General features: G+C 40.0%; 1 protein-coding gene across 1 annotated transcript in view; it reads right to left on the minus strand.

The window, feature by feature from the left end:
• Window positions 1-20,577, minus strand: part of EFNA2 (ephrin A2) — a 433,374-nt gene extending 412,797 nt beyond the window's left edge. Inside the window, exon 1 of the mRNA XM_073547298.1 lies at window positions 19,934-20,577. Within this exon, the coding sequence (XP_073403399.1) occupies window positions 19,934-20,052 (119 nt within the window). The 5' untranslated portion in view covers window positions 20,053-20,577. The remainder of the gene's footprint in view (window positions 1-19,933) is intronic.
• Window positions 20,578-21,116: the final 539 nt, after the last annotated feature.

Here is a 21,116-nt window from a genome sequence, read left to right on the forward strand (position 1 = left end):
AGGAACAATGAGAAGTGGGATCTTCACTTACTTCATGTCAAAATAATTCTACTTATCTTCAGAAAATGCATCCATTTAGGAAAGATGAAAATTTGTTTCTTTAATAAGGAGGTACTAACCATGGATGGAAAGCTAGCAAAAGCACTTTAGCCAGGTGGATCAGGAGTTTAATCTGTGAGACTTACCTTCTGAATCTGCAAGATCCACCACTTCCTGTTAGAGCTCATTCCACTTGGGCAGCCTCCGCATCCTGGGCTGAAATTGTGCACATGCCATTGGAACGCATATGTGTGGCGCCCCTGAGGCTCAGTCGCCACAGAGGTACTGCACCTCCTCCTTAGGTGTGGTGCCCCACCATCCAGGTAAGTTGGAGGCTCCTGACCACGCTCCAACATCTGCAGCCCACACAACACAGTAGTTCAGCAAAGCCACATTGCGGCTCCCTGCTTGGAGTGTAGCAGAGCACCTTTGGTGGCTCCCTGCTAGGAACACTAAACGTGCAGGGAGGCAGGTGGAGTTGAGAATACATAAAAGAGTGGGAAGGTTTAGAATTACAGGTCAGTCAGAGAGGAAGCCACTCAGAGAGGAGTGAGGAAAGAATATCCCGGAGAGAGGGATGGAGGAAGGAGGTGCTGCAGCAGACCTCAGTGACCTGGGTCTGCTGGCACGGGAAAGGAAAGGAGAAAGACATTTAACTGAAACCCGATCTTCCATAAGAGACAGATTAGTACGGAACGAAGGAGTAAAAGGGAACAGAGAGGATGTGGGTTAGGAGAGAACCCTGCCTAGAAGTTCTAAGCGCAAGGCCGGTTGCAGCAGACACGGGTGGAGTAGTGGGCTGTAAATGCACTACTCCCATCTAAGACTTGGGGGCACAACAGCAACTTGGATAGAGAGCCGGGACTCAGGAGTAAGGAGTCCCCGAAGCAGGCTAAAGCTGTCTGCCGTACAAGTAGAGTTCTTGGGAACATCTGTCAGGAGGCACTCCAGTGTAACTCAGTACTGGGAGTACTTCACACTTAAAGGCGCTATAGAGGAGACGTTCAGAAAGGCACAAGTTGGCGGAGTGTTGGAAGGGAGTATTCCATCTTGCTTGGAGGTTGACTGAGTCCCTGACCTGGAAGACACGGCACGGAGGCAGGCACCTGTGTGTACTACAGACTGTGAGTAAAGTTTTGGAACTACAAGCCCTGGAGTCCTCCATTCATTCTTGAGCCAACGCACCCGGCACCGCTTCATCTGGGTACCAGCTTCTACACCGATTGTGCCTCCCCTCTAACTCCACATCTACACTGCCCTGGGGCTACAGCTCCACCTGTGGGGAGCTTCACCATCTTGGCTGCAACACACCACCAGCCCCAGAGGATCTGCAAGCAGCGTCGGCTTAACACCTCACTTGCCAAACACCACAGGTGGCGTCACGAACTATTAATTTAACTACATTCCACCACCATTCAACTTCCCCTATATATTGGGCGCCCAGGGCCACGGACCGGGTCACCGCTGCTGTGACTCATGCCGCTGACACCGGCCCGGTACCGAGTGCCCCACGGCCCTGGGAGGGCGACCCATATGAAGGGCTGCTACCTGATTCGTCAATATCCACATTCGTGAATCATTGCAATCTATATGTGAACAAGTCCTAGTTGTCATGATAATAAAGCAAAAATATTTAGGACCTGGTTAAGAGCAGACTCAAAAAATCCCCTACAAATAAAGAAATAAAAGAAATCTGGCAAGTGATAAAATATTAATTACAATGAACTGAATTATAAATAGTAATTAGTATGATATTTCATTTTTCCAAACACAAGGAAAATAATAGAGAACAATTTACAGATGTCACTGAAGATGCAGAATAGGATGGAATTCATCCAGTACATTGTGTGCTTGGCATACCGTTAAAAAAATATTCAATAACAACAACAAACAGAGGAACACAACAGCCCCTGGTATGGAATAAAAGGTGCCAATCCTGCTAGCGGGTCAGTTATAGCCACTGCTCCTGCTTTACGAATGCAATATGTGGTGCGTACTCGTCACATCTCAAAAAAATCAAACCACGCTGCCATTTGTTACATGCTGTAAAACAGGTGCCCTGCAATTATGTGTCATCTCACAATATTATTTAAAATAGGAATTTTAGCACACTGTTAGTAATAATTGGTCACTCCATGTACCCCTCACTATGTACCCCTTAACGGGAGTCTGAAGATCTCACAACTAAACCAATTATAGTGCTGGCTAGTAGACTTAAAGGAGTTATCTGACTTAAAAAAAATGATTACTGATTCCAGAAATGGGTAAGAACTTTTTAAAGGAATGTATACTCACATTCTCCCCCAATAACTCCAGCGCAGGCTGCTCTGTTGGTCTGTGGGGAGACAGGAAGCCGTGATGTTCTGTTCTTTGATCACCTGGCAGCTTAGGCCCAAGATTAGCTAGAGCAGTCAGGTTAGTGGAACAACCCATCATCAGAGGCACATCCCTTCATTAATATCTTGCTCCTGTTACCAGACCACTGCAGACAATCACTGGCCTCAGTGGTCAGGTGACTGAGGAATGGGACAGGAATTAATAATGTAATAATGTCAGGGTAGTAATATCAGTACTGGCCTGTCATATTCCTTCCTCAGAAAGGAGATATGGAAATAAATCACTGCTAGTTAAGCTGGAGACCATCTCGGGCTAAAAGATTTAGACCTTTGATGCATTAAATTATATTGCCATATCAGGATTCGATTTCTTATTGATGTGACAGATAAGGCTGGATGTAATATACTGTACCAGTGTGCAATCCTATACACACACATTTCAAATGTGTTATCACTTGGTCCCCTTCTAGTGTACATTAAGATAGGAAACATACAGGACTTGGATAGTGGTGGCCAGCAGTACAACCCTTCAACTACACACATGTCATAAAGTATGTATGTGTTTAATGTTTGTAATATATTCATATTTTGGAGCTGCAGTCAATGTAGTAGTAGTTTATTGTACTGAATAGAATTTTTTTAAAAAAATCACTTTTTAACATTGCAGACCACAAATATACATTTTTATAGTAGTCTGCATTTTTTAAAAGCTTTAAGATATGGGACAGTACATACTTCAGTTTTAAACATACTGCGCTGTCATACTTTTTCCTGCCGAGTTGCTTTATTCAGCATCGCTGCCAATGTATCAGTCTAAACATACTCTCTTGGGTTGACTGGTTTCTTGTAAAATATTCCCATGTCTGGTTCCCAGGAAATTGGAATGTTAGCTCCGTCTGGGAGAACTATAGATGAATATGCTCTCTGTACATCACTATTGATCATGTTGGGACTGCCCACATTGCCTTCCAAAATTGGTGACTGTTTTTTCTACATTTTCCTAATGATACTATGAGTAGTTATCTGTATATTCTGTACAAACATCTTGTGGTCTATTGTTTGTAGAAGTGCTGTGGTCTAACAAAAAGGTAGTGTCCATTCATTCTGCTTGTAAGTGCTTCAGCTGTCCGGGCAGGGCACTGCATCTTAAGGCAGGACCCAGTTATGTATATCACTTCAGCTTCAGCTTAGTGGGAAACCTCATTAACAGATAATTAGCAATTATGAACAGGCCTTACACAGCGCAGCGTAAATGGACATTCCCCACACTTAACGATAAATAATGACCATTGAAAGCACAAGGGACGACAGGCTTTTTATACAGAACGATGCAGGTCAGGCCGAAAACAAGACGTATTTAGAAGGCTCGCCATTGATTCCTTCTGTATTCCTTCCACGTCCAGACACTGGTAGGGAAGAACTTCAATGTCGCTCAAAATTTATCAAATAAAATACTTCACAGACAGGGAATGTGGATTTGTATGGACGTTGGAAACTTTTTATTCAACGAGAAACTCAAGAGGCCTGAGAAAGGTCTGCTGGTGAACAAGACATTAATGCTCTGCAGCCATCTATGTATGCTATTTGTCTTTATTCCCTCCAAACAAAGCGCAACCTAGGTACCAAAAGAATACGGGTATATAATTGGTTACTGTAGGAGGACCAATGACAAGTCAGCTGGGGCAATTAGTAACAGTGCCAATTTGTCTCAACTAATATTCATTATAAGGAAATAACGCTTTATTACCGTCTCTGCCATGTGTGCCGCTCATAGTACTGCGAAGATGATTACATGACAATTGTCACATACTGTTTGTTCTAAGCATGGCATCAGTATGGTGACACAAAGGATGATATTTAGGAACGTTTTATTAGTACAGATTAACAAATCTACCAGATTCATGTTGTAGACATTTCCAGCGGCGCCCTGTGCTCTGCTTCGTATCCTCCCGTCAGGAATGAACTTTAATCATCTTGGTGAAAGTCACTGATGAAAGCGAACATCTGCTTGACTGCAGCAGTAACTTTACTACCTGGAACACTGTATTATAAATGACAAGATCCTTCTTTTTCTACCCTCCATTTCATTTTAAAAGGATCATAAACACAATATTTGGCACAGTGACCTATTTTCAGACTGTCATGAATATGATTAATTCTAATATTGCAATAAGAGAAAAAGAGGATGGCACTCACCGTTACCAAAAGTCACTAATTGATTAGGACCCGTTGAAGCGCAGGAGCGCGAAACGGCCGTTGTCCGCACTCTCTGCATTGCTCCCAAGCCTATGCATTTTTATCCATGAAATAAAGACTTCTACTTTTGCTAACGGTGAGTGCCATCCTCTTTTCTCTTATTGCACTATTGGATTTTTGCATATTTCTACAGGATTGAGCACCTGTTCCTTGGGGTATGTGGCTTTCATATTGTGTGTGAGGGGTCTCTTTAGATTGTTCATGAGACCACGGTGGTGCAGCGGTGCCGAATCTTTTTTCTTTTGTTGGAAATAATTCTAACATAATGATTTGTAAAGTTAGATTTCTTTATGTACAGTCAAGAATGAAGAAAAAGTATAAGCCACTTCCCTACAACTCGTTATTCGCCTAAGAGGCCAAACTCCTTGGATGGTAAGTTCAAGAGGTTGTCTTGGCAAAAAGTGCTTTATACTTGGAAGCTGTATTATGTAAAAATACCAAAATAAATCTAACTTTTCAACTGGCATCTTCCTAAATCCAGTGCCGGCCACCCCTGTCTGCTTCAATACCACAGCAAACACATCACCATTCAACCAGCCACAGGTGATGGGTTAGGTGACTTGAACCGTGCGTTAATTAATGTTTTCATGATGATGTGCTGTTCAAGTCTCCTGACCACTGCAGCCTACCACTAGCCACAGCAGTTCTGTCGTCGAATGAACAGTGCAGTAATTCCAGGGCTGACGAAGACCAAAAAGTGGCCTGCGCTGGATCCAAGAGGGTGAGAGCAGGTGAGTATGATTTATTTTGTTATTTTTACGTGGTTCAACCCCCAAGTATTAAGCACTTTTTGCACAGACAACCCTTTTAACTACAAGCACCTATCTGCTGAATATCTGTGTGAACTCATCTTATGTCAATCAGTTCTGGTCATCTTCATCTTAAGAAGTGAGATAGAAGTGAAAGGAAAAAGCTAGCTTGCACTTGCTAATTGGAGCCGCTTTGGGGCAATTATGTTGTCACAGTGTCACTGAAGCGCCATCAAAGTGCATGATTCCCATTCTCTTCTTTCCCTTCATCCCTATATGGCTCCCCATGTAGAAAAAAAAAAAAATTGGCTCTAGTTGGGTGTTTCTGATGACAGAAAAGGACCAGAACAAAAAAAAAGAGGAAAATTAACAAGTGAACTTACACTCTGTAAGTGATGGGACGGTCACTCACGCAAGGCACAAAGCTCCACACTATAGCGTTGGTCTGCAGCTTCCATTGCTAGACATCATAAGCAGGACTAGATGGTATAACATTATGAGACATCACAAAAGAAACAGAAAGTGCCAGCCAACTAAACGAACAGTGATAAAAAAACAAAGCACAGAGTAGTATAATACTTAATGCAGGGGAAATAATCCACGCGTTTCAGGTTTTCAATTCATCAGGAAATGGCAAACACATGCTTCATGGCGTGTGAAACATGCATTTGCCATATTCTAATGAAGGGGAAAGCCAAAATGCGTGGATCATTCCCATGTTAAACCTTTTGTATGATTTTGAAGAAAACACTAGCCCCAAGCTTTTGAAATTTCCCGCCAAGGAGGTTTGATAATTTGTAAAGAGAAGGCACAGCTGCATAAGGGGGGACTGAGGATGCGTTCCCCGTGCCATATTTAATTGTTATAGTATTGTGTGCTATGCTTTATACTCGTTATTTGTTCAGTCGGCTGGCGCTCTCTGTTTTTTGGTACTGTGTCACACTACATGGCTCCTCGGTTAGAGTTTATACTGTATTCAATGAAGTGTTTGATCAATAGCATTATGGGAATGAAAAGCCAGAAACAGGAGGTAAACATAAAGATATATATTTATAATAAAACTATAATAATTTAATATGCCGAGGGAAATCTCAATAAGTTGTATAGCCATAACCAACTTAAACCACTTTAATAAATGAGCACCTAAGTTTTCTTTAAAAAAAATTAAGACTGTACAACCATGAAGCATACCATTTCTGAATACTGTGATAAAACTGAAATGACATATAACGGCACCACATTAACGATTTGGGAGGAATATAAAAAATATTAAGATAAATTGAGGAAAACCCCCCAAAAAACTCACTAGCCCTAAAACGTAGCTTTTAATTAATTACATTTACAATAGCAGGGTGAATTAGAAATTATCCATTTTGTCCCTACATTTTCTAAATTATCATCACTGTGTACATGGCATAGTCTTAATTAACTTGTGGTGACTCCTCAAGGTGTCAAATCTTATGGAAGGCCAAGACAAATAGTTTGAAAGCACAAGTCCTCCCAACATGTTTCACTGAAGGTGTGGTGTCCTCAGGACAGTAGCTAGCTGCGGTGGAACATCTTCCTCCTCCAAACAAATCATTGGTTACCCTCAGTAGCAGACTGTTCTTACCTGACAGTGAGCCTTGTGAAGTCAAACATCCGGGTGACTGGCAAAATGGAGAAAAGTGCTACATATACTTTATGTAATTCACGTAGTGCTACGAATACATGGAAACTGATATGTTTGAAAACCTGCTGGACAGAGGCAACTCGAAACTCCTGTAAGGTGTCTGAACATTTTATTAAACTTTCATCACACACACCAAGCACACAAAAAATCTATTTCTCACAAAAACAAAATGTGCAAGAAAAAGTCTTTAAAAAAAACAACCTAATATTGGAGTGACTTTAGTGTAGAGAAGAGAAGGGGCAAACTGGCTATACTATAGTGTACAGATCTGGCCAAACTGTCAGTATATTAGGCGTCAGGGGGACAGCGAGATTTACTAAAAATAAAAATAATGATTTTATAGCACAGCACTTTTCTAATTTTGCTGGAGCTATATTTTTATTTATTCCTTTAGACAGGAATACAAAAGACAAATTGTCTTTTTACAGGTAACATTTACAAGTATAGCTGGGTGTAACAAGCCTAATGGTAAATTGATTATTTCGGCATGTCCACAATAGCATGTTATGTTGGTCTGATTAAAATGTTACCACTGTTGTGACCAATAACATTATCCAAGACAAATGCGATTTCTCAGTCCATTTTAGCCGAAAATTGATTTCCAGGGGTGTTGCGCAGGTGTTCCAGTCTCCAGGTGCCTACAAGGGTTCTTACTCACAAACATACTTTACGCGGGTTTAATAAAAGAATTTGGAGGGCTGGAAACCTTACTGATATAATTATTACATAAGAAAGGTTCCTAAGAGAACAAGCCTCAAGATACTGTATTTTGGTGTTTTAATTTCAACTTGACCTCTTAGATCAAGAGAATACTATTGCATAAGGTTTTTTCTCAATTTTATCGTTTTGAAAACATATTTATTTAGAAGCGGACATGAAAGTTGAAAACAATATGCACATTTTAGCAAAAAAGCTTTTTGTAGACTGCAAATGTACCTTCCTCAGATTGCCTCACACTTCAGTCGGCATCAGCAGGGGGCGTAAGCGATGCGCACTGCATAAAAACATGTAGCAGATTCTCAATTCTTGCACTTTTATTATTATTATTTTTTTTCCATTTTCCTAATGTGGAAATGTCCCCAGGTGTGATGGGAATGAATCTTCCTGCCGGAGAGACATGATTGACAACTTCCTATACTGAAGCTGAGAGCAAATAACGCTGGCAACGGATCAAAGGAAAGTGTGTGCGGCTACAAAGACAACAGATCTACAGAGGAAAAGAAAGAGCAAATTAGAGAGGGTGACGATGGTGAGGTTACAGGGCAATCTGGCAACTAATTGTCTGGTGTGTGTGCGCGATCCAGACTCGGCTTCTAATACGACTGATGCATTACCGGATAAGCTGAAATGTCATAAAACACAGAAAGAAACCCCTAAAATGCAGCTCAAGAAGAAAATGGCACAATTATTAGGCTTCTCAGGGCTCATATTCACACTGTACCTAGCTGAAACATGCTTACTACACAGCTTTTTCATAGAAACATTCTGCAAGAAATGAAATCATAGCCATTTTACCAGATGGTAATATTACCACAGAAAAACAAGTATTATACATTGTATTGTAAGATTTCTCCATCTGTATGATCCATCTATCTCATATCTATTGATCTATCTATCTACATATGAAAAAACTGAAGGCAGCACTCCTTTTCAAAGAGTAAAAAATGTGGTTTTATTTCAGACCCACATGGTTGGCCTACATCTACATATCTATCATCTCTCATATTTATCTATCTATGTCATATCTATCGATCTATGTCATATCTATCGATCTATCTACATATCTTTATCTATCTATATACAGTATCTATCTAATATCTACTGATCTATCTCTATATCTATCTCCATATCTATCCATTATTATTATTATTATTATTATTATTATTAATACAGCACCATTTATTCCATGGCACTTTATCTACGGTATATATCTATCTATCCCATAGCTATCTATCTACATATCTATCTCCATATCTATCATATATCTATTATCGATCAGTCTACATATCTATCTCCATATCTATCAGTCTTTCTCCATATCTATCTATGTATCTATCTATCTATCTACATATCTATCTCCATATTTATCAATCTATATCCATATCTATCCAATATTATTATTATTATAGCACCATTTATCTATTATCTGTCTATCTATCCCATATCTATCTATCCATTTCCATATCTATCAATCTAGCTATCTATTATCTATCTACATATCTATTATATATCTATCTACATATCTATATCCATATCTATCTATTATCTATCTATATCCATATCTATCCAACATTATTATTATTATAGCACCATTTATTCTACGGCGCTTTATCTATCTATCTATCTATCTATCTATCTATCCATCTCCATATCTATCAATCTAGCTATCTATCTATTATCTATCTACATATCTATATCCATATCTATTATCTATCTACATATCTATATCCATATCTATCTATTATATATCTATCTACATATCTATATCTATCTATCATCTATATACATATCTATCTATATATTATTATTATTATTATAGCACCATTTATTCCATGGCGCTTTATCTACTATACCTACCTATCTCTCCAATATCTATAGCTATCTCTGCCTGATTGTCTATATGAGTATCAATCATCCATGATAACTTTGGCTCTCAGTCCTGAGTTATCATGCAGGCTTGTCGGTGTGCATAGCAGTCATAAGTATATATATGGTTGTGTCCCCCGCTGCATATAGACTTAACCAAAGAGAACTCCCCTTTAGTGCAGAGCAAACAATCAATGAACTCCAGCCCTTAAAGCATTATCAAACATCTATGTATGTGCCCTTTGGTTGGCCATTAGAATATCATAATATCTGTGGACTATCCTTGGTGATTTAATGCCACACATTTATAGTATATATGTACTATTTTCTATAAAAAATAATTCATGTACCTGAAATAAAAGCATAAGCCCAAGTTTCTAGTCATCACGGAGAGAATTGTGCTCCTCAGTGCTTCAGATAGGCAAGGGCCATCATGATTTACCATGGGCATGGGGTAGCACACTATCACGGAATATGTTTATGATAATGATGATCTACTTTGCCATATGCATGAGGAAAATAACGTATTTCATGATAATTCACCTTTAAAGTATTTATTTCCCAAATATCTTAATAAGCCGCATAAACTTTGCACTGTATCTGTCTTTAACCCGATATATCGTTTTCTGAATTTAGCTGCATGAATGTTTGCGTTTTAGTTGGCGCCTGTATTAGGTGTGTTATTCCAATATTACCAGGGCCAAAGCCATGCAATAACGTGCTACACTCTAGCCTTATTCTTCACAGTACATGTGGGTCGGGGCCTACATGTGTGCAAAGTCATTTTTCTACAGAGTCACAGAAACTACTGATTTTTAAGTGACTAACAAAAGATTTCCAAGCGATTTTCGTATCATTTTGTGGAGCGAGAAGCTAATTACTAGCAACTGAAAAATAAAAATCACTAGTGAGTGCTATTACTAGAGCAAAAAGCCTGAGTACAGCCCAAACATTAGAAATCAATGTGACTGTGAGCACAAAAATAAATGCAAAATGGTTGACAATAAGATCAAATGATCATGGATTAAGAATAAAAAGGAACTGCAAAGTTTTATTATCTAAAAAATTCTGAGCAACGGCCACTTTCAACTTAATGGTGTCGCTGTGCACCTTTATGAGATCCTGAAAAATGTGGCCACAGGGAAAGAATGGTATAAAATGACCAGATAACCTATACTCACTCGATTAAGTAATCCGCCACACCAGCGCCACTGCTCCACACCGGCCTTTTCTTACGCCACAGCGTTAACATCCCGTATATCCATGTGACCGTCGCATCCATTCACGGGTCTCAGCAGCGGGTGATATAACAGGTGGGTTTTTGTTCTTATTGTATTTAATACCACTTCCTCCCTTTGGCCAAATTTGCAAGATCTCAGAAAAAGTATTTGAACAGACAACATTTACAGATATATTCAAAGACAACAATCATCATTCATATCTAACCCGTTTTGTTTTGCATTCTATACGTTTATACATATACGTTGCATACAGTGAATACAACATTGGTGCGAAATAATAAAATGGTAAATGTAAATGTATAGGGAGGATGCCTAGAAATGGTGGGGCCTCAAGAAAAATGTTACCAATATTACCATGATTTTATACGTCCCCAAAAACCTTGATATCCATGTGGTCTAAGTATTATAATAAATGATAAGATAAAAAATACCGCTGTGATACAGGCAACAGACGTTTCTTGGGTTATATATCATGTACAAGGCAAATTATTACACCAGAGGAGGCAAGGAAATATTCGTACCTACAACAGACTATGGTTGAAGGCCGTCGAAATACCATTGGACCAAGTACGACAGCTCTTACTAGGAAAATAATTTGTGCCTTGCAAGTGACAGAGCTTAAAAGACAATAGGTAAGGCTTCCACTCACAAATCCAGTATGTCAGTGATTTTAGCCCGAGTAGTTAGTAGTGTATGGCGCTCCAAAGATCCGAGGAGGTGCCCGAGTAGGGTTCTAATAAAATGATGTAGAACTCAGCTCTCAGCAGGAATTTGCTGAAAAGAAGAATTACACTTTTTTAAAATTTGGGTCCGACACCAGGACCTTCATCAGAAAGTAGCAGATTCTGTAAAGAACAGCGATAAGGAATTGCTGGTAGTAATTATTCTGGATTACTGGATGGTGAAAAAAAATCTTTTCTGCAAAGTCCTTCTGAGTTCTGAGATAAACAGTACATCATTTTATTACTTGCAATTTTAACCAGTATAAAACTGGACACTACCTGCAAAATTTAACCATATATCTACACATGGTCACACCTGAAGGGCTTAATAGTAGAAGAACCAGATCATGGCCGCACATCCCACCCTGTTATCTGCAAGATCTAATGCGTTAAATCACTCTGATCATTGACCTCGCTCCACATGCGAAGAGGAAGAAGCCCCTATGTAAAATTATCCAAACTACCGTTGTCTACCACCATTCTAACGTTTCCTATCAAGACCTGCCTTCACTGCAAAGGAACTTGTAGGGTCCAGCAAGTGTTCTTCAAATGTCCTAGCTATGTACCCTGGCAATTTTGTAAGATATTAGCTCATTCAAATAGGTTCTCCAATCAGGTTGAAAATGGCAAATCTTTCCACACAGTCTACACCTATTGAAGTAAGCTTTTTGAGACCTACAACTGCGTAGCTTCCAAAATGACTATGGGTATTTTCAGTGACCACAATTTACAAAGCTGTTCAGTTGAGAACAAATACAGAACATGGCCTAAGATAACCTGATAAATTTGGGCAATCTGAATCTATGATGGATGAAAGTCTTTTTCGTGGACATAATATGACAGCATGTATGGTAAATATCTCATGTCGGACAACAGCAGCATTTATCGGCAGGTAGTATATAACAATCTCTGTAATAGTATTGATCAATCAAGAATAAAGTCATTTCCACAAGTCACATATGATGCAACATTTACTGATCCACAGGCCACCGGATAACTGTAGTTGACATCCTGAGACCAGCCGGCTAAGGTACTCTCTCTGATACATATGAATGTGGCGATCTGCATAAGTACCTTATAAACTGTGATCAATGAGCTCAGTATGAGACGAAGGTTGTTAGTGACCGAGCCAAATTTTTTAAATCTGACCAGTGTCAATTTATGCATTATTAACTCTGGAACACATCATTGCATCCCACTGATTCTGAGACTGTTTTTTTGTGACATATTGTGCTTTATGTTAATGGTAAATGTATGTCGATATTGTCTATGCTTAATTATAAAAATATCAGAAATGTTACAAAAATTTGAAAAAAAATTGCAATTTTCGACCTTTAAATTAAAACATTTAATAAATAACATTTACCTCATGTCTGCTTTACATCCCTAACATTTGTAAAATGTTGTTTTATTTTGTTAGGATGCTAGAAGGTTTAAAAATGTGTCAGTAATTTTTGATTTTTTTCAAGGAAATTTACAAAACTTTGTTTTAGGAACCTATTCAAGTTTGAAGTGACTTTGAGGGACCAATATATTGGAAAACCCCCAAAAGTGATACCATTTTAAAAACAGCGCCCTCAATGTATTCAAAAATTGCTATCAAGTAGTTGATTAACCCTTCAGGTGCTTTTCAGGAATTAATGCAAAGTGGCATAACAGGAAAGAAGATATATATTTTTACCACCTAAATGTTGATAACGTTTGAACAGGCCACTCTAGTTGGCACACTTTCAGGCCATTATTTGCCCATGAAGTGCCATGGCAAACATCAGGACCACACGATCAAGACTATGGGTTTAAAGAGGAAGCCCCCACACTCTGTTAACCATCTATATGCTGTTAGTCATTATTGACAGCAGCATTTAAGGAGCTAAACAATAATAGTCGGTAACAACACTGATTGTGGCTGATGCAGGCAAGTTGTCAGCTATAGTGTACTGGCTTGGCACCTGTCGGTGGATGCTAGTCTCTTATATCGCAGGTCAGTAAAAAGACGTATTGGTGGTCACTAAGGGTTAAACTACTAGCCTCAGATATGTGTTAGCATGTGGGCAAAAGATCTTTGGCAAAGTCTATGAAAGTAACGAAAAATCCATCCTGGTGGAATGATTGTTCCCAAACATCCGAAGTTTGCAGGCATACGGTGTCAAACAATGTCACCTCCCATCTAGAATCAAATTTCTCCAGACTTTTTTTACTTGACTACCCTATAGGGTAATTCCTATGAAAAGTAGCCGGGATAATGAGGGCACTACAAAAACCCCTAAATATGAATATGTGAAATTCTTAAAAGCTGTTGGTTGTATCTTCCATGTCACACGATAATGGTAAATCACATTCATAGTAATGCATCACTTTCCTATTTCTTGTATTCACTATAGTAGATTAGTTGTAGTAGCACAGTATAAAAAACATAAAAAAAGCAATATATAGGTGCTTTTATAAAGAGACATTGATATTCTGTCTTTAGTGTTTAAATATGCAGAGATATATAATTTATACTGTATGTCTTATTTTATTTTTTAAAAAAAGGATTTTTAAGACTATTTTTGCAATACTTGGATGGTGACTAATCAATTTATATGTATTTAAGAATGCCAAAAAAGAGAATACAGGAAATAATATGGAGGGAGTGCAGAATATATACAGTAGCTGGTTTTCAAAAGGATATTTGCACAGTGTAAAAAAAATATTTAATGATCAAGAAAATGAAGTTGTGTCATCACCTAGAGGACAAAATACTGTACAATTGTGGTAAATTGTGCATATACATGATACAAGGGCAAAAGGACAGTGCAAGTACAAATACATGTGTAAAAAACGGAGTAAAATGTTGTATAAATCAATATATGTATTGATATAAATAAAAAATATATATGTGTGTGTGTGCTTGTTTGTGTGTATATGGCAGCCTCTAAGTGAAGTTGTCTAATTTTTGTAAAATTTTCTAAATAATCTCTTAATATAATATAAAGAGATTTGTGGACGCAGAACACTCATCCAATTAATGAATTAACTTTTCTTTTTTTCTTCAAAAACATTAGATTGTTACAAAAATCTACTGTAGTATCTTATGTTGTATCTCATAGTAGCATATTAAACAATTTTCTATATTTTCCAGTGAATAGCATCATTGTACTGAAAGGCTGCAGAAAAAAAAAAAACATAGTTTAGGATGAAATGTTCACTTTTTTGTTTGATTTATTGGATTTTTCCCTGAAAACTTGTCCGGAACACTCGGAGCAAGTAGGCAGTGCTATTTTTACAGATCGCTATCGGTGTGTTAAATTATGTGAGGTGCTTAATCCTCTCAGACTGTTCTTTTTCATTTAATAACTCAAGCACTTGGAAAGAAGCCGGCCAGGTCTGGAAATGCTGAGCTTAAAAAAAAAAAAAAAGATGTTTATTCGCACCAGACTTGGGATCCTTTAAGAATTTTAACATATGTTGAGCATTTAACTGAACAAAAGAAATATCTTAGGCCAAGCATACAGAAAACCCAAACGGGGGAAATGGGACGAAGATCTGGTGTAATGCATCTAATAAAATCCATATGTTAGAAAGTAGCAGAGCAAGGGAACTGCTGAGGACAAAGAAGCATAGCCCACAGGCTCTCAGCCGGAACGTCTCATTGTCCCAACGTGAGCTCACCTAGCCAGTCTGGCCTTCCCATAGTATACCAGGGTTTCCAGAACATGCCTAGACAATCGCACAGAGGCAAGAAGTTTTACAAAGTTCATCTCACAACTGGAGTTCTGCCGTTATGTGGGGCTTTAAAACTTGGATTTAATTCTTAGATTCTGAGTCTCAAAAAAAAAATACAAAATCCGCATTATATTTTAGAAGCCTACTTTTTTATGATAACTCACCTATTATGAGAATGTGAAAATTGAAGAAAAAAAAAGGCCAATGACCATTTCACATTAACTCTTTTGTCTTCGTATCGAAGGGCATGAAGACATTCCCAAAGAATAAGACGGCTGCTACATCCGAGCAGTGCAAGTCCTCAATGGACTTTTACATTTCCGAAACCAGAAATTTCACAACAGGATCAGTCACATATTTCTCTGAACGATTTCAGACTAGATTTGTGGTCTCTGGATGTGCATTGAGCTCCTCTCTCTATTCCTACGCTTTTCAAATAGTGGTGGGATAGATGACAAGACTGCTTCTTCCTTCCGAAATAATTTCTTTTAGATTAGGTGGCACAACATTTAACTGCTGTCAGGTCTGGGCACAGAGTGATCACCCCTCTGCAAATATTGCCCAAAACACTTAGTGACGTTGAATGGGGGGACGCTGCAGACGGCATATTCCTAGAAGAACTCCATGTTTCTGAAATTGACATTTGACATCATTTTTAGGAACCACACGACACAACCGACAGCTCCTGTTTGACTCTAAGTGAGTCAATGTAAGGATATGTTATTTTACTCCAAATATTATGAGATGGAATATTAAATAATGGTAGGTTATGAAATCATTTAGAAAGAGTAAGATCACAAAATCTGATATCAACCCAGATTAAAGTACAAAAGGCAACGTACGCTCCACTCTAGGTGAGGGTACAGGGCACATGCCAACTTACTAAGCATGATACACACTGGAAAATCAAGTTCTACAATTTGGCCTAGACACCAACAGAGTGTATGTAAATATATGAAACGAAAATATATGGATTTTCTACAGTACATATATTAATCAAAGCTTGCATCAAAAGAGAGCAACAGGTTGCATTAAGAAACGTAATCATAACTTAGTGGTAAATACAAAAAAGAATGGCCCAAATCTATTCAATTGTGGAACTGGTTCCTTATGATGGGTGACAATTAGTCATAGGCCAAGGTTTACCGTGCTACTATAGGACCTTTATGACATACAGGCACCATGCCCACTGTGATCTATACACATCCCTCTGACTGTAATGTGCTCAACACACATGTTACTGGTTTGTCCATTGTGTTTTACAGTAATAAGATAGGAAAATGGATGGTGGGTCCAAATAGGATCCCATGTGAATAGGCATAATCAGTGAGGTTTAGGATTATTTTACATCACTGTCATGCTCGGTCATGCTGATCACAACAAATGCATTCTTACATTCCAATGTAGAATGAATGGATACAGTCATGACTCATGACGTTTCCTCCACGACCCAAAAAGAGGCCATTTGGAGGAAATGTTATTAATATTGCCTCCAAGACTCAATATACATATGATGGCACTAATCATTGAACTGTGCATATTAAGTGTCAAGCAAACATGCCATAGAACCAGGAACTCACCCATACATGTATATATTGTACATACACAATCCACATTATAGTACATACAATGATCATGCCAACCCATATTAATGGTGGTGCCAGGAATTCTGCACTGATAATATAGCAGTTTACTATAGTACACGATCCGAACAAGGCACCACTACGTCAGAGGCACTGTTATATGAGGTACTTCAATAACATACAGAACAGCGAGGTTGGGATCACACCAAACATGCAATGTCATGCTATATACTATGTTGAAGTGCAAATAAATGAAGATTACTCCAGTACAATAAATCCAATGCATGCTGATCATACAGATAACAGGTAACCTTGTCACATGCGATGTACATATATATAAAATATATCTTTAAAGTGCGATACGCGAGACATTTTACTTACCTATGGAAAGTAAATCACCTTAAAGCGATAGTAAACAAACTAAACTTTGTAAAAAGCATGTAACAAAAAGTATGAGTGTGACTCCAATGTGCAGAGGCTACCACACACATACAGATATGCACACACACAGACATACACACACATACGGACACACACAAACACAGACACATATGGACACACACACACAGACATACACACAGACACATATGGACACACACACAGACATACACAGACACATATGGACACACACAGACATACACACACATACGGACACACACAAACACAGACACATATGGACACACAGACATACACACAGACATACGGACACACACACACAGACACACACACAGACACATATGGACACACACAGACAGACATACACACAGACATACACAGACATACACACACACACAGACATACACACACACACACAGACATACACACACACAGACATACACACACACAGACATACACACACAGACACACACACATACACACACAGACACACACACAGACGGACCCACACAGACACACACACACACACAGACATACACACACACAGACATACACACGCACAGACATACACACGCACAGACATACACACACACAGACATACACACACACACACAGACATACACACACACACAGACATACACACACACACAGACATACACACACAGACACACACACATACACACACAGACACACACACATACACACACAGACACACACACATACACACACAGACACACACACACACACACAGACATACACACACACAGACATACACACGCACAGACATACACACGCACACACACAGACATACACACACACACACACAGACATACACACACACACAGACATACACACACATACATACACATACACACAGACATACACACAACACACCTTCCCCCAATTTACACACCAAGACCTATCGCAAGCACACACACTGGCTAGCTTCATTAGGACAGATACACATATATACTGACCATGAATACAAAACACACTCTCTAGTAGTTTATCATTCGTGTTCCATGTTCCACGAACCCATTAGCCCATTAAATGTGTACGTCTGTGTTACACTAAAGCCACGTGTTGCTAATGCCATTATAAATGCCCAAACAGACTTGTTGGCAACTTGCACAAGTTGGTGCCTGCTTATTTGGGCACATATAATACACTATATACTGGCCAGCCCGTTCTCCATAATATGTATCCATCATGCCATCCAATTACACATAGAATACAATATGTATGCCAGCCTATACTACAAAATAAGCATGTGGCATGCCAAGCAATACTACATAATATGTACTCAGCATGCCAACCAATTAAACATAATACGCATTGTGCTTGCCAACCAATACAACATAGTACGCACTGTGCATGCTAACCAGTAACAGGCACTGGCACCCCAGCCTCCCACACACAGAACCAGGCTGCTGGTGGATACTTTCTTGGGAACCCGTTTGTGATCATGGAATGCAGATAATGACTCTGGGCATTAGGGAAAGAAGCCAGGTCCCTGGAGTTTCCTTCTGGAGAAGCCCAAGTACTCCACATACTGAACCTGCCCAGGGCCGGATTGCAGCTTAGACACTGGGGCAGAAAGATTAATACAGACAGCACTGAAATAAATACAGAACGCTTAACAAAGGTCCATAGTGTGAACTGAGTCCTGGTAACATGTGCACCTATGAGCGAAGATATCTAACCACACGTTAGCCAGAGGAACGTTACGTTATTAGGGAGACCCCATCACAAAGGAAACCCCACATGGCTGCTGGGCTGTTGCTATGTGTGCGCTGAGGGAAGAATTCTGCCTATTAAGCATTGCTGAGGGTGACATGGAGCAGCTAAGAGAAAGTTTCTCAGTGTGCCAGAAGATGGGAAACATGTGTTCACACATGGGAGCTCGGGACACTTTCTTCTTCAGATTTCTCTTACACTTTTCATGGTCCTGTTGTTAAACGCTACATGTCATCATTCACACACGATGGTAGAGTTAATGTATCGCTGTGCCGATGGCACGAGATGGCTGTTGTGCCATGTTTTCTCCTGCGCCCTCAGCTCCAATAGTCTCCTTTGTTTCCAGAAAGGGGGTGTGGCCAGAGAGTCGTAATATTGCTACAAATGTATCATATCGTCCCAGCAATAATTGGCATAGATTTGTATGATTGGCCGGATCTCGCTCCAGTTGGGGTCAAGCTATAAAATGAATTAAGCCATGTACATTCCAAAGACATACTGATAGGGATTCTAGATTGTGAGCCCCATCGGGGACAGCGATAATAATGTCTGTAAAGCGCTGTGGAATTAATGGCGCTATATAAATGAGTAAAATAAATAAATGTAGAAATGATTAGATCTGGCTAGAGCGAATGTAGCGCTATTCCCTCCTGATGGGTGCCCACCTGTATGGGTGATTCTGTGGGGCTGCCTCTGAGGTGCTCGCCCCATAGCTTGTCACGCGGAAGTTTCTAGCTAGCCTCCATTTATAGTGAAGTACTTACCAGAAAACTGCGGCTGCATTACCGCGTTCTACGACGCCACCAAGTATCTCTGGACATTGGCCGCCCTGCTATACTTTATCATGAGAGAAAGTTTCTGCACCTCATCTCATGCTATCACTGACCACCACAATGGCAGCTGCGTCTTACCTGGGGTTACTCTTGTTCCAGTAGACTGCATACCGGTCTGATATCATTTTGCTGGGGTCATCTGTCCAGACACAGACCCAAATCAGGGCCCCCAGCAGCAGTGGGACCAGGGGCCCCATACTCGGGGTCCAAGTTTCTTGCTGCACTCACAGCGGACACCGCGCTGCCATGTCCGGACACTATCCCGGAGAAGGGTTCTAGAATATGGGTCGAGCTCGGTACCACGGTTCTAAAAAGCTTGTCACTTTGTCACTTTCTGCTACCTCTCAGCTCCATGCCATGGGGGATCTGCCTGGTACCCCAATTGTGGATCTGGCTCTCTTCCTCGCAGGGAGACGATGGCTTTCACTCAGGCCAGGGGCAAGGAGCGGGCTCCAGCTCAGCTCAGGGTCACTCTCCGCTTTCATGGTCTAGAGCACAGGAGATGACAACTCCTGAGCTCGGGATCAGGGACCAGTCAGGACATCCTGCAGGCTGAGGGGAAAGAAGAAACAGATCCTGAGGCACAGTCCACACAACAGGTATGAAGAACAATGCTGAGCCCAAACTAGCACACACTGCAGATCCCAAGCCTCACTCCTGCAAGTGCCAAATCCCTGTCTCCTCACTCCATCCAGCACACATCTCCCCTTCCTCCCTCCCTGTGCCTACTCCCAGCCAGCCCTCTGCTCTCCTCCCTTAAGCTGCATCACTGGGTGTGAGTGAAAAGCAGAACAAGAGCCATTCTGGGAGATAGGCCCTAAGAGCGCCCTCTGCTGGCACTCTTACTAAATGTACTCACAGGTACAGCTCTGCTCAATCTGAGTAACATCAAAAAATGCCCTGGTCTTTTCTTTACAAGTCATAATTTGATTTTCACTCCGTCACACTCATTTGTGCCTGTGTATCATCCTTTGGACACCATTTTACAGTTTAGATAAAGAATTGATGAACATAAAAGTTATGTATTGCTTTAAATTGCAGCCTGTATTATTCTCAATTCTGCATTCTTTGCTTTGCAGGGTTGAAAGCTTAAGGCTACGTGCACAAGCTGCGGAATGGGATGCGGATTTGGCCGTGCGGATTTTGTAAAATCCACAGGTAAATCTGCAGGTCAAAAGACCTGCGGTTTTACCTGCGGATTGCTCTGCGGTTTAGCCCTGCGGTTTTTCATCTGCACAATGGAGGAGATGGCAAACCACAG

The sequence above is a fragment of the Dendrobates tinctorius genome, unplaced genomic scaffold (genome assembly GCF_039654945.1).
Source record: "Dendrobates tinctorius isolate UK_male_01 unplaced genomic scaffold, ASM3965494v1 ptg000011l, whole genome shotgun sequence".
NCBI classification, from domain to species: domain Eukaryota; kingdom Metazoa; phylum Chordata; class Amphibia; order Anura; family Dendrobatidae; genus Dendrobates; species Dendrobates tinctorius.